Raw genomic sequence first — 15,669 nt, 5'->3', positions numbered from 1 at the left:
CTCAATCTCAAATAACAGACTGAGGATTGCTGGGGGGACGGGGGACGGGAGAGGGTGGTGGGGATATGGACATTGGGGAGGGTATGTACTATGATTGAGTGCTGTGAAATGTGTAAACCTGGCCATTCACAGACCTGTACCCCTGGGGATAAAAATACATTATATGTTTATTTAAAAAAAAAAAATTTTTAAAAAAGAAGGGAGGAATTTATTATCAGGGTATGCATTGTTTAGGCAAGGCCGCCCTTCTAAGGGTTGCTGAAGGGGTCTATAGTAAATGCCTTAGTATTGACCAGGAAATCCCCTGTGGACTGGTCAAAGGTTACATTCCTGGAGGGTGAAACTGCAGTTAGATTAGGGATTAAGTCTTGGTTTCCTGATTTGGGGGCTTACCTTCAATGATGCCAGTTGGGGCCTGCTGTGGTGGTTGCTTTTTAAACAATCCAATTGGCTTTATTAAATAATTCATGCCTTGGGCGGTGTCCTACCCAGCAAGCATAGGGGAGCTGGGGGATGGTGTGCAGTGTACAAAATGGGAGGCTTTTGCAGGAGGGAGGGTGGGATAAGTAAGTTATTAGCAAAAGAAAAGAAAAGATTGTCCCAGGGAAGGTCACTTCCCTTAGGGAGAAAAACTGAGGGTTTTATCCTGCAAATTGCCTTCTTTTGCTTTGCAGTACAGGATGCAGAGGCCCAGGTGGTGGGCTGACAAGGTGGTGCCAAAGAGAGAGTTCCTGCTGACTGGGTAAGGCTGCATTTCTGGGGGAAGTCAAAACTGCAGTCGGGTCAGGCAGGAAGCCCAGGTTTGGTGACTTGACCCAAGGGACACTTTTGGGTCCCGTAGTTTTCTTTTCAGCAGTAAATTTGGAGGAGAGAGCTGGTACTGTTTACTGATTAGACAAGGCCTGTAAGAGAAAGAGAGGAGTCAAAACTAATTCCGGCTTACAGATACCCTTTCCTCAAGGCTGTGGGGGTGATGGTGAAAGACCCCTGCCCTGGAGAGTCCCCTCCCTTAAGAGATAAATAGGATGGCTTTAGATGTCCTGACAGCAGCCCAGGGTGGCACATGTGCAATTATCAAGACAGAATGTTGTGTGTACATCCCAGACTATCACAGGACTAATAAAGGATATGAATACCCAAATTAAGGCCCTACAAGATCCTTCTCTCTCTCAGTGAATGGTTAAGTTCCCGGTTTGAAGGAGGACTATGGCCGAATCTCCTTTTCGGGCTTCTCATTCTTATCGCCTTATTAACCTTAATATGTTGCTTTGTTCCATGTTTCTCTACTTGGTGCCGAGACTCCATTGCTACAATGACTACACTACGTCGCACGCGAGGACGCCTCTTCACTGTCAGCGCCGGATTCAGCTGCCTCCACCTTTCGTAACTCCCTTATACATTCCTACCCTGATCAATATCGACCCCAGTAGGTAGGGACAGCTCTACGCCCCTATTCAGCACGAAGAAGTTACAGAAGATGAGACCTTCCACCTTCAACCACCTTAAAGATTTAAGGGTCAAAATTGTTCAGGGGGGAATGATGAGGGAGCAGGAGGATGGCTGAGGACAAAGCAAAAGCTGGCGCCTTGCACCCCCCCTTTCATCCGCTCCCCTCCATATGTGTGACATTCCACAGGCACCCCTGACTGCCATAAAATAATAAATAGTTAACTTGCAGAGATCACAGTCCTGCAAGGTAGGAGTCTCCATTGGTTTGCAAATGTCCTTGAGATTTGCAACAAAGAAGTTACCTTATCAATAGCCCAATTTCCAGGGACACAGAACTCAGTTCCTCAAGCCCTAATGTCACCCTCCCCTCCATAAAACACCGAAGGAGGCGGAGGTAGAAGGAAAAGTAAATACAGTTAAATTTCTTCTAAACCTAAATCTCATTAACAAGGATGCTTGATGGCAGGAGTGTGACATTCCACCAGGAGACTCCCAATTGTCTTTACTTAATAAGTAACCAGGCCTTCAATATCCTGGTAGAGTTTTTTTCACATGCATGGGCTAACGGGCCAGTTCTGCTTCTGTAAGATTGCTTTGTCTGCTTTCGCGCGCGGGTCCCCTGACCCAGTCCACTGACGCCAAGTATGCCTGTTCAAAGGATCAATCAATCAGCGCCGTCCCCCCCCAAAACTTGTTTGTACCTGTCTATATAAACCCCGCTTTCCCCTCGGTCGGTGTGCTCGGTTAGCTGGAGCTGCCGACCACCCGCCAGTACCTGCGCCCCAATAAACCTCTTGCTGTTTGCATCCAGTGGCAGTGTTGGATTCTTGGGTAAGGGGATCTGCGGGTCTTTCAATGGGAAGGGGAACAGAGAACGTGCCACCCCAAAATACTCCACTGTGACACACTGGCTTTGTTTTCTTTTGTTTTTAGTTAAAGATACTTGAGAAACAGCCAGTGCAAGAAGGGTAAGTCTCGAATGTGAAACGTACCCTCCCCCTACCAGCAGGGGAGAAGACATCCTTACCACCAGAAAGAGGGAATCTAGGGCTGTTAAAAAAAGAAAACCAGAATTGAGGGACAGCAGAATAATGCACACCAAAGTAAACGGATATTGGGGGGTGGGGGTTAGAAAAAGCAGAAGCTCTAAAAACGGAGAAGGTGCCCTCTTGTAAAGACAGTTCACATTGAGAAGTGCCCATTCGTAAGGCTGACTCCCTGTCCACCATACCAGGAGGAGAATGACGACTCTAACTCACTAGAAATTGTGTGGGAGGGGGATGTGGGGGGGTGGGGGTGGGGCGCGGCGGAGCCCAGACTCGAGTCTGTGGCAGCCCTTCCGGTGCTTGGCCTGGTCACTTCCGTAACCGCCTCTGTCCCACACTCGCCCCAACGTCTTTAGCTGAAGTGGCTTGGGCCATCATGGGGCGCGTTCCCAGTACGGCTGTCTCCTGTGGAGACATGAGAGAGTTCTGTTATTAAACTTGCTTGTTTATTCTTGTTCGTTTCTTGTATTATTGTATAATGGGGGGGGGGTATATTTTCTCCCCAACAGAGTCTGTATCAATCTGGGTAGAGAGAAAATCAGACCCGTCACAGTGTAGCGTGTTTGCCGTCAGTCTGGTCGCCGCTTCGCAAACGCGCTGTTCTCTGTCCGGAAGATACACAGTCGCCTGCTTCGGCCGCTCGGTTGTGTCTCCTGCTTCGACGGGGCCCCCGCGTGGCTCGTTTTTCTCCTGTTCTGTTGCTCACCAGGCCAGGGAGGGGCGCGGCCCTTCCGTTTCTCACGGCAAGTTCTCGCTTCCGAGGGGCCACGTCCGCCGGAGTCCGGGCCCACCGGGACCTAAGGCCGCGCGGCGGAGCTGGACGGCGCCTGCGCGAGTCCCCTGACGCCGACGCCGCACGCGGGAGGGGGCAGAGCCCGGGGGAAGTCTCGGGAGTTCGCTGCCCCGGGAATCGCTGCGGGAAAGGTCAGTTCTTGGGCCTCATTCGTCGTCCGCCCGGTCCGCCGCTCTGGCCTTCGCGCCCCGGCCTGTCTGACGAGCCCGCCCGGGGGTGCCCACCGCGGGCTCACACTGCCCGGGAGGCGCTGGGCCGGGACCTGTGGTCGGTGTGAAGAGGCACGAGCGGAGTGACCCCCTGTGGGTGCCAGGGACGCCGCGCTGAGGGCTGCAGGCTCGCTTCCCGGCCGGCGGGTGCCTGCGGTTGTCGAGGAGCCGGCGCGGTGACCGGAGCCGGAGCTGGGCGGTGAGCTAAGCGCGCCGGACCTCTGCGGGGGCCACCGAGCCGGGGCGTGGATGGACGAAACAAGGGGCACGATCGCCGCGTCACACGGAACTGAATGTGTGTGAAGAAACGCACAAGCAAGAAAGGGGTCGAATGTGTGTGTCCTTTTGAGGGAGGGTGTCGCTGCGTCGAGTGTTCGGGAAAGGCCTCTGGTAAGACGACCTAGAGCTTCTGAGTGAAAGACACTCCTGAGGAGAAGAGAGACTGAGGAGACGAGAGGCTGGCTTGGGCGCCGCAAGGGAGAGACACTAAACACTTGGTCTGGGCTTGCCCTCGGGGGCTTCAGAGGAATTGCGTGACTCTTCACGGTTGGAGCATGGTGAATGCAGCTGGAGTAGGAACAGATGATGTATGTGTGTGTGTGTGTGTGTGTGTGAGAGAGAGAGAGAGAGAGAGAGAGAGACAGGCAGCTCAAGTGTTGTGCATGATGTTAAGGAACTCGGGTTTATCTGTGCCCAGTTACACTTGATCTCTTTGCCCCCAAGCCCTCAGGCTAAGCTGAGCCCCTAAGCACCAACTACAGGGGAGGCTGTGGGTCCTGGAGGGTAGGGGTGGGAATCAATGAACGAGCAGCATGGTCCTTCAGAAACTCGGTCATACTCGGTCGGTTGAGCGACTCCTTCAGCCGGGGTCACGGCCCCCCGGCAGTGGTGAGATTTTAAAGGTTGTTTAACTTCTGAGTTTGGCCCTTATGTTTGTCCTCAGACTTTGCCTACTGCCCTGAAAAAGAAACAGACTAGGAAAATCTGTGCTTCACAGGAAAATTGCAGCACACCTTTCTGTTCCGTCTGATCCTGGCCCAGTGGGAGATACTTTACAGCTGTAAATTGTAGGCAGCCGACAGCAGTAGAGAACAGTCCGTGTCACTAGACATGCAAATTATTTGTGTCTCCTGATGGGACATGGACGCCCCCCCCCCCGCCCATTCCCATCGCGGAAAAGCCAGTTGTGCTCTGTGCACGCGTTCACGTCAACATCCCTGATCTATCCATGGCATCCTTTGAATTCTCCTCTGACCTGGTAGTAACAGCTGATCACTTACTTCATTCATTAAGGGGCTAAAAAAATACTCCGTTTTTATATTCGTAGGAGAGTTAGTTATAACTGTACCTTTGTTTGTTTGTTTTGAAATTACCCTTCTTTGAGACCTGTCTGTCGCTCTGACTGCAAGGAGTTTCCGGTGCCACCTGGATAACCATGGCAACCGAGGCCTTCCTCGCCGCCTGCCTTGCTTTTCTCCGAGGCGGCCAGCAGAGGGCGGGTGCTGGGCGCGTCACCCCCTCTCGGCCGGCCTCCGGGTCGCGGGATTGGTCACGAAAGTGAGGTTTTCCTGAAAAGTGGGGGAAGAAGGGGCATTACAAGGTTCTAGTCGGTAAGAGCAGACAACGAGATAAGAAAGAAAGAAAGGTAAAGTGTGTTAGCAGTAGCGAGAAAATCAGCGGGCTCAACGTTTTCTAGCTCCAGCGTAAACTCTCGGGTACGAGGCATTGGTGGTTCAGTGGTAGAATTCTCGCCTGCCACGCGGGAGGCCCGGGTTCGATTCCCGGCCAATGCAAAGCTTTTTCCTTTAAATCCTTTCATCATTTTGAAACGACCCCCGTGTAGTAGTAGGATTCCTTCCACTTTCGGTTTCTGAGCCAGCTCATCCATGGGAGACGAGACGCAGAGTCGCTTCTGCTGCGGTCTGTGTGGCAGGCTGGCGACCGCTGTTTCCCCGACTGGAACATCAGATTTTCCGCTTTCAGAATACGTGGAGTCTGTGTGCTCTGGACTCATCTTTTGTTGGAAGCCTGGGTAACACTGGTATGTAGACTTTGAAGAAAAAAAATATATATATCTTCGGACGAAGGTCGCAGCCTTTGGAGGAAACTGTAAAAGCATTCCCGAAGGGAGTTTGTGTGTGCCTAGCAGAGTGGCGCAGCGGAAGCGTGCTGGGCCCATAACCCAGAGGTCGATGGATCGAAACCATCCTCTGCTAAGTGGCTAACCCTTTTCACTTTCTTTTTTAGCTCCCACCCGACTCGCCGTCCGCCCTCCCCACCTCCCGCCACATTGGATACATTTACAACACAGCTTTAAAATCCTATCTTCCTTCGGTCTCTAACTGAAGCTTTAGTAACTTTTGGACGAAAATAACCCACTAATCAGAAGTCTCTAACTAGCAATGTCAGGTGCCCTCTGTCGGGAGCAGAGAATTGATTTTAACCCATCAGCTGGCTGCCGGGTTGTAAACAAGACTGTAAGTTTAGAGGTCAAAAGAACCAAATACCCCAGGGATTCACCCAGTTTGGAGAATTTAAAATTTAAAATAGCAACTTTCCTAACAGTGTCCGTCACCTCCGCATCCAGGCTCTGTTTTCCTCCTCAGCACTTACCACTACCTGGTAGACAGTATCTTTTATACTATATATTCCCCACCCCCGTGAGCTTAAATTCACAAGAGAAGAGGTTTTTGTTGTTTGTTTGGTTGGTTGGTTGGTTGTTTTTGTTGTTTGTTTGTTTTGGTCTGTTTTGCCACTGGGGGCACTGTGATATCTAGAACACTACCTGGCCCATCTTAGGTGCTGGTGATTTGGTAAATATGTAAAAAACTGCAATTTCTAATGCAGCAAACACCAGTATTGGACAGTTTACTCCATCTTCTTTTACATTTTAAAAAATTATTGGAATAATAAAAAAATGACTACACAAAATTGATCTATTATTTAACAATGATTTAGTCACTAGAAACCTTATTTTTAAAGAAAAAGAAAAGCACACAGAAACTGAAGTACTCTTTTAAACATCAGCTCCAGTCCTAGTTTTCTTTCTCAGGGCAACTCTACATGAATTTGATGTGCATCTCTCCCCTTTATGTTGTTAATAATTTTTATTTGCAAGGAGCAGCATTTGCAGCTAGGATGAGTGGTGGGTAGAACTGGAGCCTCCTGATTCCCCAGTCTTCATCCTCACTTGGGGTCCTCACCTGGTGACTTTGGATCAAAGTCCTGTATGGATGCTGGCTACTGAGATTTCCAAACCACAGAATTTCAGAAAGAGGCCCGGAAGCTCCTTGCGTGAGTGGCCATTTGATGAGCTTCGGAGGAAGACAAGACTGAGACCAGCTCACTTTTCCCCACCTTCCTTTCCACATTCCTCACCTGGAATCATTGGTACCTTATTATTATCTACAACTTACATTCTATCTCCGTCAGCTCTTAAAATAGCCTAAAAATGATTTAAAGGCGATCAAAGACGTGCCCCTCCACAGATCCCATAACCTGGAGACTACCTCATGGCCCCACAGGCACCAGTGAGAGGCTGCACTCCTATCCCCTTCGTCCACTTGCAAGTTGCAGGTGATCTGTTCCGACAGCTCACACCTCTTAATAATCCCCTCTTCCCTTTTTACTTCTCCATGTCAATGTTTCATTCTCAGGCCTGCTTTTATCGGTAGGTACCAGGTCGTGGAATGCCAGCATTTAGCCTTCTAAACACCTTTTCTAGTGCAGGAGAGAGAAATCCCTTCTCAGCAGCCGCAGAGAGAGAAAGCTTGTAGGGCTTCATCAAGCGGACCTCGCCACTGATCTCTCTGATGAAGGATTTGCAAAGATGTCGAATGACTTCAGATTGTGACTATGACCTCTGAAAGTCACATTTAAATTCTAATTTAGTTATTTATTTATTTAAATTTAAATTTGGCCTAGGGAACATACAGTTCAATATTGGTTTCTGGTGTCTTTCTCTTTAAAAATGTGTTGCCCTGGTCATAAGATACTGACTGGAACCCCCTTTTTTTCCTTCAAGACCTTTACCTTCGTGATATTTCTTTGTTCAATCAGAAGACAATTTGGTTCTTATTTCCTTCCTGTGCGTGAAAGTAAAGTAAAAAAAAAAACCATAAAATCAGTGATTTACTGGATAGTTGATTTAGACATAATGTGACAGTCTATGTCTCATTTAAATAGACAGTAGAACATAAAGGGCTAAAAGAGAAAGACATGGGGGGGTTCTGGAAGCAAGGATGGGCAATTTGCAGAAGGGAGTCATAGTAGGAAGGGAAGATTCTTGATTCTTGTGGCCTCTACAGTCTCTATCCTTCCCTTCATGATGAGACAGGAGAGACGGGGACAGTCACCAAAAGAAAATGGAGAAAATGTGGAGTCTAGACCAAAAAAAGTAGGTAGAGGAGAATACTGCACAGTAGGACAAACATCACATGATTTAGAGGAACGGGCTTACTTATCCAGGTAACTATTAAATCCACAATACTCCCAGTGCCTTTCACCACTTATTTTTCATTACTGTAATAGCTTAAAGAATTTTTAAAATTTTTCTTTTAGCTCACTTCTTATCCATTTACTTAAATGGCACAAAGTAGCTGGTGGATACCTAATGGGTACATGACTGGTCTCTACCCAGATATGTCAAGTGAACAGATTCTTTCCAGGGTAGGATTTGAGAAGGTGGAGAGGTCTAGGCATGGGCCCTGTGCTTTGGTGGCAGGGGAAGGACATGGGACAGCTTGTCATGGGCACAGAAATCTCCCTTAATGCCCAGAGACCTCCAACTGGAGCTTAAGCTTGCTTCTCCCTCTCCCACTCCCCATGCTTGTGTTCCCTCTCTTGCTGTCTCTCTGTCAAATAAAATCTTTAAAATAAACCTCTGGTTTGGAGGACAGCACAGCCGTCTCTTTAGCTGTAACTTAAGCTAAGTGTAGATATTTTAAAAGGTCAGAATAGAAGATGAGAGCAAAGCATGGAAAATGGCTTTACGTGCTTTATGAAGGGTGTTCTCTCAAAATTCCCATATTTGAGCCCTAACCCCAGTGCAGCTGTATTTGGATACATGAGCTTTGAGAGGTAGTGAGGGTTATATGAAGTCACAAGGAGGGTCCTAATCCAACAGGACTACGTTCTTACAAGAAAAGGGAGAGACTTGAGAGGTGTGCAAATAGAGAAAGGCCACATGAGGACTCAGGTGCATGCACAGGAGGGAAGCCAAGCCAGCTCACACCTTGATCTTGGACTTGTAGCCCCAGAACCCTGAGAAAATAAGTGTGTTTAAACCACCCAAATAAATGGTATTTTGTTGTGGCAACACCCGAAAAGAATGCAAGCATTTTAATAGGATGTTTGAACTTGGTTAGTCAGAGGTGTCAGAGGACTAAGAAACATTTGGAAAGAAAAATTCTACCTGCAAAAAGAGCAAGAGCCAGACTTTATTATTTAAAAGGGCATAGGACCTACAAAATGACCAAGGTCACCAAGTTCATACTGACCTGTTCTGTAAAGAAAGTGCAGCTTCCTTACGTGTAACCATATTCCTAAATCCTGACGTATGTCTTCAAAGAGCAGCCCACCAGAATCATGGGTGTTCTGTCAGATGTTTAGGTTTACAGGAAATACTAAAATATTTCTATTTTGAGGACTAGAAGTAGAGAACGGGCTTTTGTTTTGTTCTTGTTTCAGGTTGCTGAGTTGTTTGTTCGTTTTTCATCTTTGACAAGTCAGTCCTCAGCACTTCCGCGTGCGCTTTCTGGTTCTCCCGCTGTCATGTGCACGTTGGACTGTTGGAGAAACTTAAATCCAGTGGTTAAAGGGTGACAGAAATAGTAATTCTACCGAGACTCACGGTTGTCCTTGGGAAGTTGAATTTAGGAAGAAAGCATTTCAGTTGCGTCTGGAAAAGAGCAAGGCCTTGGAGCGCTGCCTCCGCTCTCCGCCACAAGATGGCAGCAGAGGGCAGCGCGTCCTAACCCGCAGGTGAGGGTCTCCCGAGGGAAAATTCAATGTTGGAAAGAGCAAAGAAAAAGAGGGGATAAGGATGCGGAGTTCAGGAACACGATGAAATTAGGGAACTCCTCTCCAATTACGGAAGCTTATGGGCGAAGTCAGCCGCCAACCCGCAAGGCCTTAAGACAGGGGCTTCACTATAGTGTAACCTAAGGCGAAATTTCGGCTTTTGCCTCCTTGCAAAGGGCTTCAAAGAACCCACAATAGATTAGCAAGATAGTGAGAGCCTAGGTGCTTCCCCAGCTTCTTCCTTTTCTTCCCAACGGCCACCTCCTCCCAACCTAGCTCCCGACACTTCTAAAGACAGCTAAACTGCAGGCAAAGTGCGCCAGCTCTTTTCTCGGAGGGTGGGTGGCTCTGAAAAGAGCCTTTGGGGTTGAATGACAGGACGCTTACTTGGCAAGTTCACTTGGAGCTGGTGTACTTGGTGACGGCCTTGGTGCCCTCGGACACGGCGTGCTTGGCCAGCTCCCCGGGCAGCAGCAGGCGCACGGCCGTCTGGATCTCCCTGGACGTGATGGTCGAGCGCTTGTTGTAGTGCGCCAGGCGGGACGCCTCGCCCGCGATGCGCTCGAAGATGTCGTTGACGAACGAGTTCATGATGCCCATGGCCTTGGACGAGATGCCCGTGTCGGGGTGCACCTGCTTCAGCACCTTGTACACGTACACCGAGTAGCTCTCCTTGCGGCTGCGTTTGCGCTTCTTGCCGTCCTTCTTCTGCGCCTTGGTCACCGCCTTCTTGGAGCCCTTCTTCGGGGCCGGCGCCGACTTGGCTGGTTCAGGCATGCTGGAGACACTGACGCGCTCAGGAGAAAAGAGAAAGTAACAGCGAGCAAGGCGCTACTTGCCGGTCTTATATAGAAGCCCTTATGCAAATACGGTGTGAGCTACACTCCTTTCTGATTGGTGATTATCCCCCCAGAATTCGGGCATTAGTGCTGCCCAATCAGAACGCACGCATCCCAGGGTTGCATTTCCATTGGTTGAGATGAAAGTGCCTCCTTAAGCAACGCCAAACCTTGTTTTTCGCGCCCTAGAACGGTTATAAAAGCTACTGTTCTTGCCCCTCCCTCGCTGCATTTGCTAGTGGCGTATTTGACCTCGGCATGTCTGGACGCGGGAAGCAGGGCGGCAAGGCGCGCGCCAAGGCCAAGACGCGCTCGTCGCGGGCGGGTCTGCAGTTCCCGGTGGGCCGCGTGCACCGCCTGCTCCGCAAGGGCAACTACTCGGAGCGGGTCGGGGCCGGCGCGCCCGTGTACCTGGCGGCCGTGCTCGAGTACCTGACGGCCGAGATCCTGGAGCTGGCGGGCAACGCGGCGCGCGACAACAAGAAGACGCGCATCATCCCGCGCCACCTGCAGCTGGCCATCCGCAACGACGAGGAGCTCAACAAGCTGCTGGGCCGCGTCACCATCGCGCAGGGCGGCGTGCTGCCCAACATCCAGGCCGTGCTGCTGCCCAAGAAGACCGAGAGCCACCACAAGGCCAAGGGCAAGTAAGGTCTGAAAGTCTCTGAGACCAAAGGCTCTTTTCAGAGCCACCCACCATTTCTGAGAAAGAACTGAACGAACACTTATTTCTGAAACTTAAAAGTAATCTAAATGAAGAACTCGAAATAACTGGTCTCCCGTTTGATTTAGCCAATTCTGATAAAGTGCTTACAATGCATAGTTTTCTTAATTTGTTAAACCACTAAACTATCTTTATTTGCCCCCCGCCCCAACACTGTTATGGGCAATTTGTAAACTTCTGTCCCAACAAATACACTTAACCTGTTTTTTTGTTTTTGTTTTTGTTTCTGGGTCGTTATCACCAGCAGAAGGTGGAGGTTCATTGGTCAACGAGAAGGTTCCTAACACTTCAGAGGTACTCCTAAAGAAGAACAAATTACTGGTCAATGTGAATCTTTAGCACTCCACACCTCCTGATTAAATTCACCACGATTTACAGAAATAATCCAATCAGCCCTTTGATTGCATCCGAAAGTGAGTGAATGATGTCAGATAACCGCTCGCTGGTGTTTAGTCTAACGCATATCAGGGTTCCTTCCCCGCAGCACGCGGGGCAAAGTCAAGTTTTGGCGTTCCAGGCAGCCGCTGTGCCCGTAGTATTTTTAAAAAGTGCCTGTTCTGGGTCTGTACAATCAGCAGAAGGAGATCTGAATGATGCTGTTATGAAACACAACTTTTCTAAGACTAACCAACACATTCTGATACGATTTTCCCCCATGTTCTGTTTAAAGGGACAAAGGGGTGAAATAAAAAAATGCATTTTTAAGGACACTTTAGGTGCTGACTTGCACAGATTCTAGGTCCGATTCTCTTTCACTGGTGGAATCTTAACGTTTTGGTTGAGAACAGTAAACTTAGGATGAAGTACAGTTATAATCTTATCCTGTAAAAATAGGACATAAAAATAAAACTAATAGCTTGGAAATCAAAACCGTTTCGGAGATCCTAGCAGTCAAATGAAGATTGGCTTGAGAACCAATCAGGTTACTCTCGGCGACAGACTTGGCCAATCAGGATGGGATCATGGGTATAAAGTCTGGTCTCGGCACCAACTCGGCAGTCGCTACCTTTCGCAGCTCCAGTGTCTGGCTATGGCTCGCACGAAGCAGACGGCGCGCAAGTCGACCGGCGGCAAGGCCCCGCGCAAGCAGCTGGCCACCAAGGCGGCCCGCAAGAGCGCGCCGGCCACGGGCGGCGTGAAGAAGCCGCACCGCTACCGGCCCGGCACGGTGGCCCTGCGCGAGATCCGGCGCTACCAGAAGTCCACCGAGCTGCTGATCCGCAAGCTGCCGTTCCAGCGGCTGGTGCGCGAGATCGCGCAGGACTTCAAGACCGACCTGCGCTTCCAGAGCTCGGCCGTCATGGCGCTGCAGGAGGCGTGCGAGGCCTACCTGGTGGGGCTCTTCGAGGACACCAACCTGTGCGCCATCCACGCCAAGCGCGTCACCATCATGCCCAAGGACATCCAGCTGGCGCGCCGCATCCGCGGCGAGAGGGCCTAATCTGTCCTTCCGAAGCTTGTGCGAGCGAGCGCGTTTTTCTCCCTCCCAAAGGCTCTTTTCAGAGCCACTTCCCGTTTTCACTGAGAGTGGCTGTTGTGCTACTGGGTTGGGTGTCAGACTTAAGTCTGAACTTCGGGGGAGAGATAAGGGAAGAGGAATAGGGATGCTCTAACGTTCTAGCCACTATGGCATCTCCTTCCCTTTTTGCAAAATCAGTGGCTGTTGTGGAGCCTTCATCTGTGCTTACCGCTACTTAGGGAAGCTGTTGCTTAACAGGCAGTAAATGTTTAAAGGCTTCAGTGTCCCCACACAGACTCCCTTCTTGGTCCCTTAAATAATCCAGATGTACAGAAACAAGATGCAAACACTCATCAGGAAAAGGATTTTGACCACCATGGAAGGGTCAGAGCATACGTCCTGGTGTGTCCACCCCCGCCTCTGGTGTAAGCAATCTGGGAGCAGCGTTGTGCAATCGCGTTCCCCTTGTATCCACAGGCTGAGGAAGAACCCGTCATACGTTATGCGTTGTGCGTTGTTCTGCAAAGTTGGCTGGCTGGAGCTGTCCCGGTTCCTAGGAGGTGGTCTGTTCCTCCAGGTTAAAGTCAGACAATGCTGGTGTTTTGCAGAGGATCTAGCAGGATTTTCTCATTGGCACTCACTGTTCCAGCCCCGCTGGAACTGGGCTGCAGGCCTGGCTCCGTATACCAAGAAAATGAGCTGTGTTCCGACCGCTTTTCTCATGACAATTGACTTTTTTGGTGTTTAGCACTGACATCTAGTAACTGTCCAGGATAAAGCTCTGAAATGTTTATTCTCTTTCACACCCGTTCTAAGGTAAGATACTATAAACTCAGCAAATTGCCCCCCTGGTTCTTGTTCGACATTGGTTTCCAGTTGCTCAGGCCTGACGACAATCCCCTGACATGATGGTGATTTCCCTGGGGGAGAAGCCAAAGTGAGACTATTTGGGGTGGTCATAGCCCCTAGTCCACTTGACCTTTACCCCTTACAGGACGCTACAGAAGTGTTCCCCTCAAATCTAGTGTGAACCTAAGTTCTAAAAGTCAAATTTAGCCCCACTCTCTTCCTTTAGAACACACGTGTCCTAAGGCCATTCTGTTTACTGTCGTATCTGTAGAAGAGTAAAGGCCTGATACACAGCAGGTGCTCGTTAAACTCTAGTTGAATGAATGTATGGGGAATCTGCTGGGTTTTTTTTTTTTTTCGTTTGTTTTTTTTTTAATTTTTATTTATTTATTTGACAGAGAGAGATCACAAGTAAACAGAGAGGCTAGCAGAGAGAGAGGAGGAAGCAGGCTCCCTGCCGAGCAGAGAGCCAGATGTGGGGCTCGGTGCCAGGACCCTGAGATCATGATCTGAGCCGAAGGCAGAGGCTTAACCCACTGAGCCACCCAGGCGCCCGTGCTGTTTTTAGACCTAGATAGCTCCCACTCAACTATAGGTGGTCACCAAGCACATTACTCCCTTCACTCTAGATGCTTTTTGACACCGCTGTTTTGTTCTGTTTTAAATCTTTTGTTTGTTTTTGTTTTTTTAAAGATTTTATTCATTTATTTGAGAGAGAGAGCATGAGAGGGGAGAGGTCAGCGGGGGAGGCAGACTCCCTGCTCCGCAGGGAGCCTAATGTGGCACTGGGTCCTGGGACTCCAGGATCATGACCTGAGCCGAAGGTGGTTGCTTAACCAACTGAGCCACCTGGGGGGCCCTGTCACTGCTGTTTTGATTCCCATGGTTAGCAGAGAAAACACTGACAACAACAATCAGACAAAACTTGACAGCTTCCCAAGTAGCTCTACATTCCTTTTTTTAATGTGGAATTGGCCACAGCTGGGGTTTCAGGCCCATCACTACACCCTCAGTAGCTCTAGGTTTATCTTTTCCAACATACAGCTCGCTGATATGTGTAGGATTCTTTCAATAAACCCTAGGATAGAAGAGGATCCGGAGAAGCCTCCAGCAGCTGTAAGAAAATAAAGGAGAATTAGTTTAAAACAAAATGAAACAAAAAGCTAGGGGCAGGAAAGTCCGTTTTCCTTGAAGTGAAAAGGTCAGGGCAGAAGCTAGGTTGCCACATTCTCCAGCTCCTCAGAAAGGACATCCATGGGGACTGGGAATCTGTGGATCATTTTCTATTCTAGTTGAAGTCTGGGTTTGGACATAGAAAAGGTGGTTTTAGGACAAGGTCAAAAATCCTTTGCTACTCTTACCTTCAAAGAATGGAGCCCAATTCCTCTCCCTTTGAATTGGGGCTGGCTCTAGGTAGTGGCTTCTAGTGAATCAGGCAGAGCTGATGGCATGAAGTCACAGTGACGGGGAGGTACTTCCGAGGCGGGTCACAGGAGGGGGTGTTTCCTGCTCTCTCTCAGGCCACTCACTTTGGGGGACCCTGGTTGCCCTGTTGGGGGTACATTCAGGCAGCCCTGCAGAGAGGCCCATATGATACGAAACAAGACCTTCTCCAACAGTCCATGAAGACTCACCGGATGGACTGCACTAGTCTAGATGAGGCGAGCACATCTCACAGCTCTGCCCCTCACCATTGGGATGTCCAGACTCTCCAGAACTTGCCTTAGTCCTTGTCCCATTGGCCGCAGGGTTTTCTTCTGCTGCTAGAGACCAGCTTTGTGCTGCTAGTTGAGGGAAGATGGTATCTTTGGTGGCTCACAGGGCTGCTCTGAAGGCATGCACCTGGTGTGGCCACCTCTAGCTACTTAACGCCGGCTGGGCTAGAGACAACAACCGAATCCTCGCTCTCTCACTAGCACTTTCTCTCTCTCCCTCTTTTGGAAAACTGAGGTGCCATGTCGAATGGTCAGATGCACTTGTTAGGGAAACCATTATAAACTCTGATTCTGTGACTCTCCTTTCTCCAGCTCGCACACCAATAGAGACTAGCGGTCACTTAGATCATGTTGTTTGAGATGCCATTTTCATTATGATGAAATGGATACTTTATTTCCACAAGAGATTCTATTAAAGATTAAATGTGGTAATATATGAACATGTAGGAGAGGACCCCAGAGAAGGTATTAGGTGCACAATAAATACTCAGGAAACTTAATTTCATCTCAGAATCTCAGTTCGGTATCTCTCTTGTAACATTGAAGAAATACACCCAAATACTCT

The 15,669-nt window shown here is 49.3% G+C and overlaps 3 protein-coding genes, 1 long non-coding RNA gene and 2 other non-coding genes across 6 annotated transcripts; 4 read left to right on the top strand and 2 right to left on the bottom strand.

The window, feature by feature from the left end:
* Positions 1-205: 205 nt before the first annotated feature.
* Positions 206-3,888, bottom strand: LOC116587689. The gene is made up of 3 exons (XR_004284571.1): positions 3,040-3,888; positions 2,709-2,900; positions 206-902 (listed from the first exon to the last, which is right to left on the bottom strand). It is a non-coding gene; the product is annotated as an uncharacterized LOC116587689 (long non-coding RNA).
* A 1,331-nt stretch (positions 3,889-5,219) lies between these two features.
* TRNAG-GCC lies at positions 5,220-5,290 on the top strand. The gene has a single exon. It is a non-coding gene; the product is annotated as a tRNA-Gly (tRNA).
* Positions 5,291-5,641: 351 nt separating this feature from the next.
* TRNAM-CAU lies at positions 5,642-5,713 on the top strand. The gene has a single exon. It is a non-coding gene; the product is annotated as a tRNA-Met (tRNA).
* A 3,195-nt stretch (positions 5,714-8,908) lies between these two features.
* On the bottom strand, positions 8,909-10,322 carry LOC116587649 (histone H2B type 1-C/E/F/G/I). Its single transcript, XM_032338276.1, has one exon. It carries the CDS (start codon positions 10,293-10,295, stop codon positions 9,915-9,917), a length of 381 nt encoding a protein of 126 aa, XP_032194167.1. The 5' UTR covers positions 10,296-10,322; the 3' UTR covers positions 8,909-9,914.
* Positions 10,323-10,591: 269 nt separating this feature from the next.
* On the top strand, positions 10,592-11,297 carry LOC116587635 (histone H2A type 1-B). The gene has a single exon (XM_032338263.1). It carries the CDS (start codon positions 10,616-10,618, stop codon positions 11,006-11,008), a length of 393 nt encoding a protein of 130 aa, XP_032194154.1. The 5' UTR covers positions 10,592-10,615; the 3' UTR covers positions 11,009-11,297.
* A 776-nt stretch (positions 11,298-12,073) lies between these two features.
* On the top strand, positions 12,074-12,593 carry LOC116587626 (histone H3.1). Its single transcript, XM_032338252.1, has one exon. The coding sequence runs from the start codon at positions 12,112-12,114 to the stop codon at positions 12,520-12,522; it is 411 nt and encodes a 136-aa protein (XP_032194143.1). The 5' UTR covers positions 12,074-12,111; the 3' UTR covers positions 12,523-12,593.
* The last annotated feature ends 3,076 nt before the right edge of the window (positions 12,594-15,669 follow it).

This window comes from Mustela erminea, chromosome 4 (genome assembly GCF_009829155.1).
Source record: "Mustela erminea isolate mMusErm1 chromosome 4, mMusErm1.Pri, whole genome shotgun sequence".
Lineage (NCBI taxonomy): Eukaryota > Metazoa > Chordata > Mammalia > Carnivora > Mustelidae > Mustela > Mustela erminea.
This window is presented reverse-complemented; position numbering and strand designations above follow the sequence as displayed.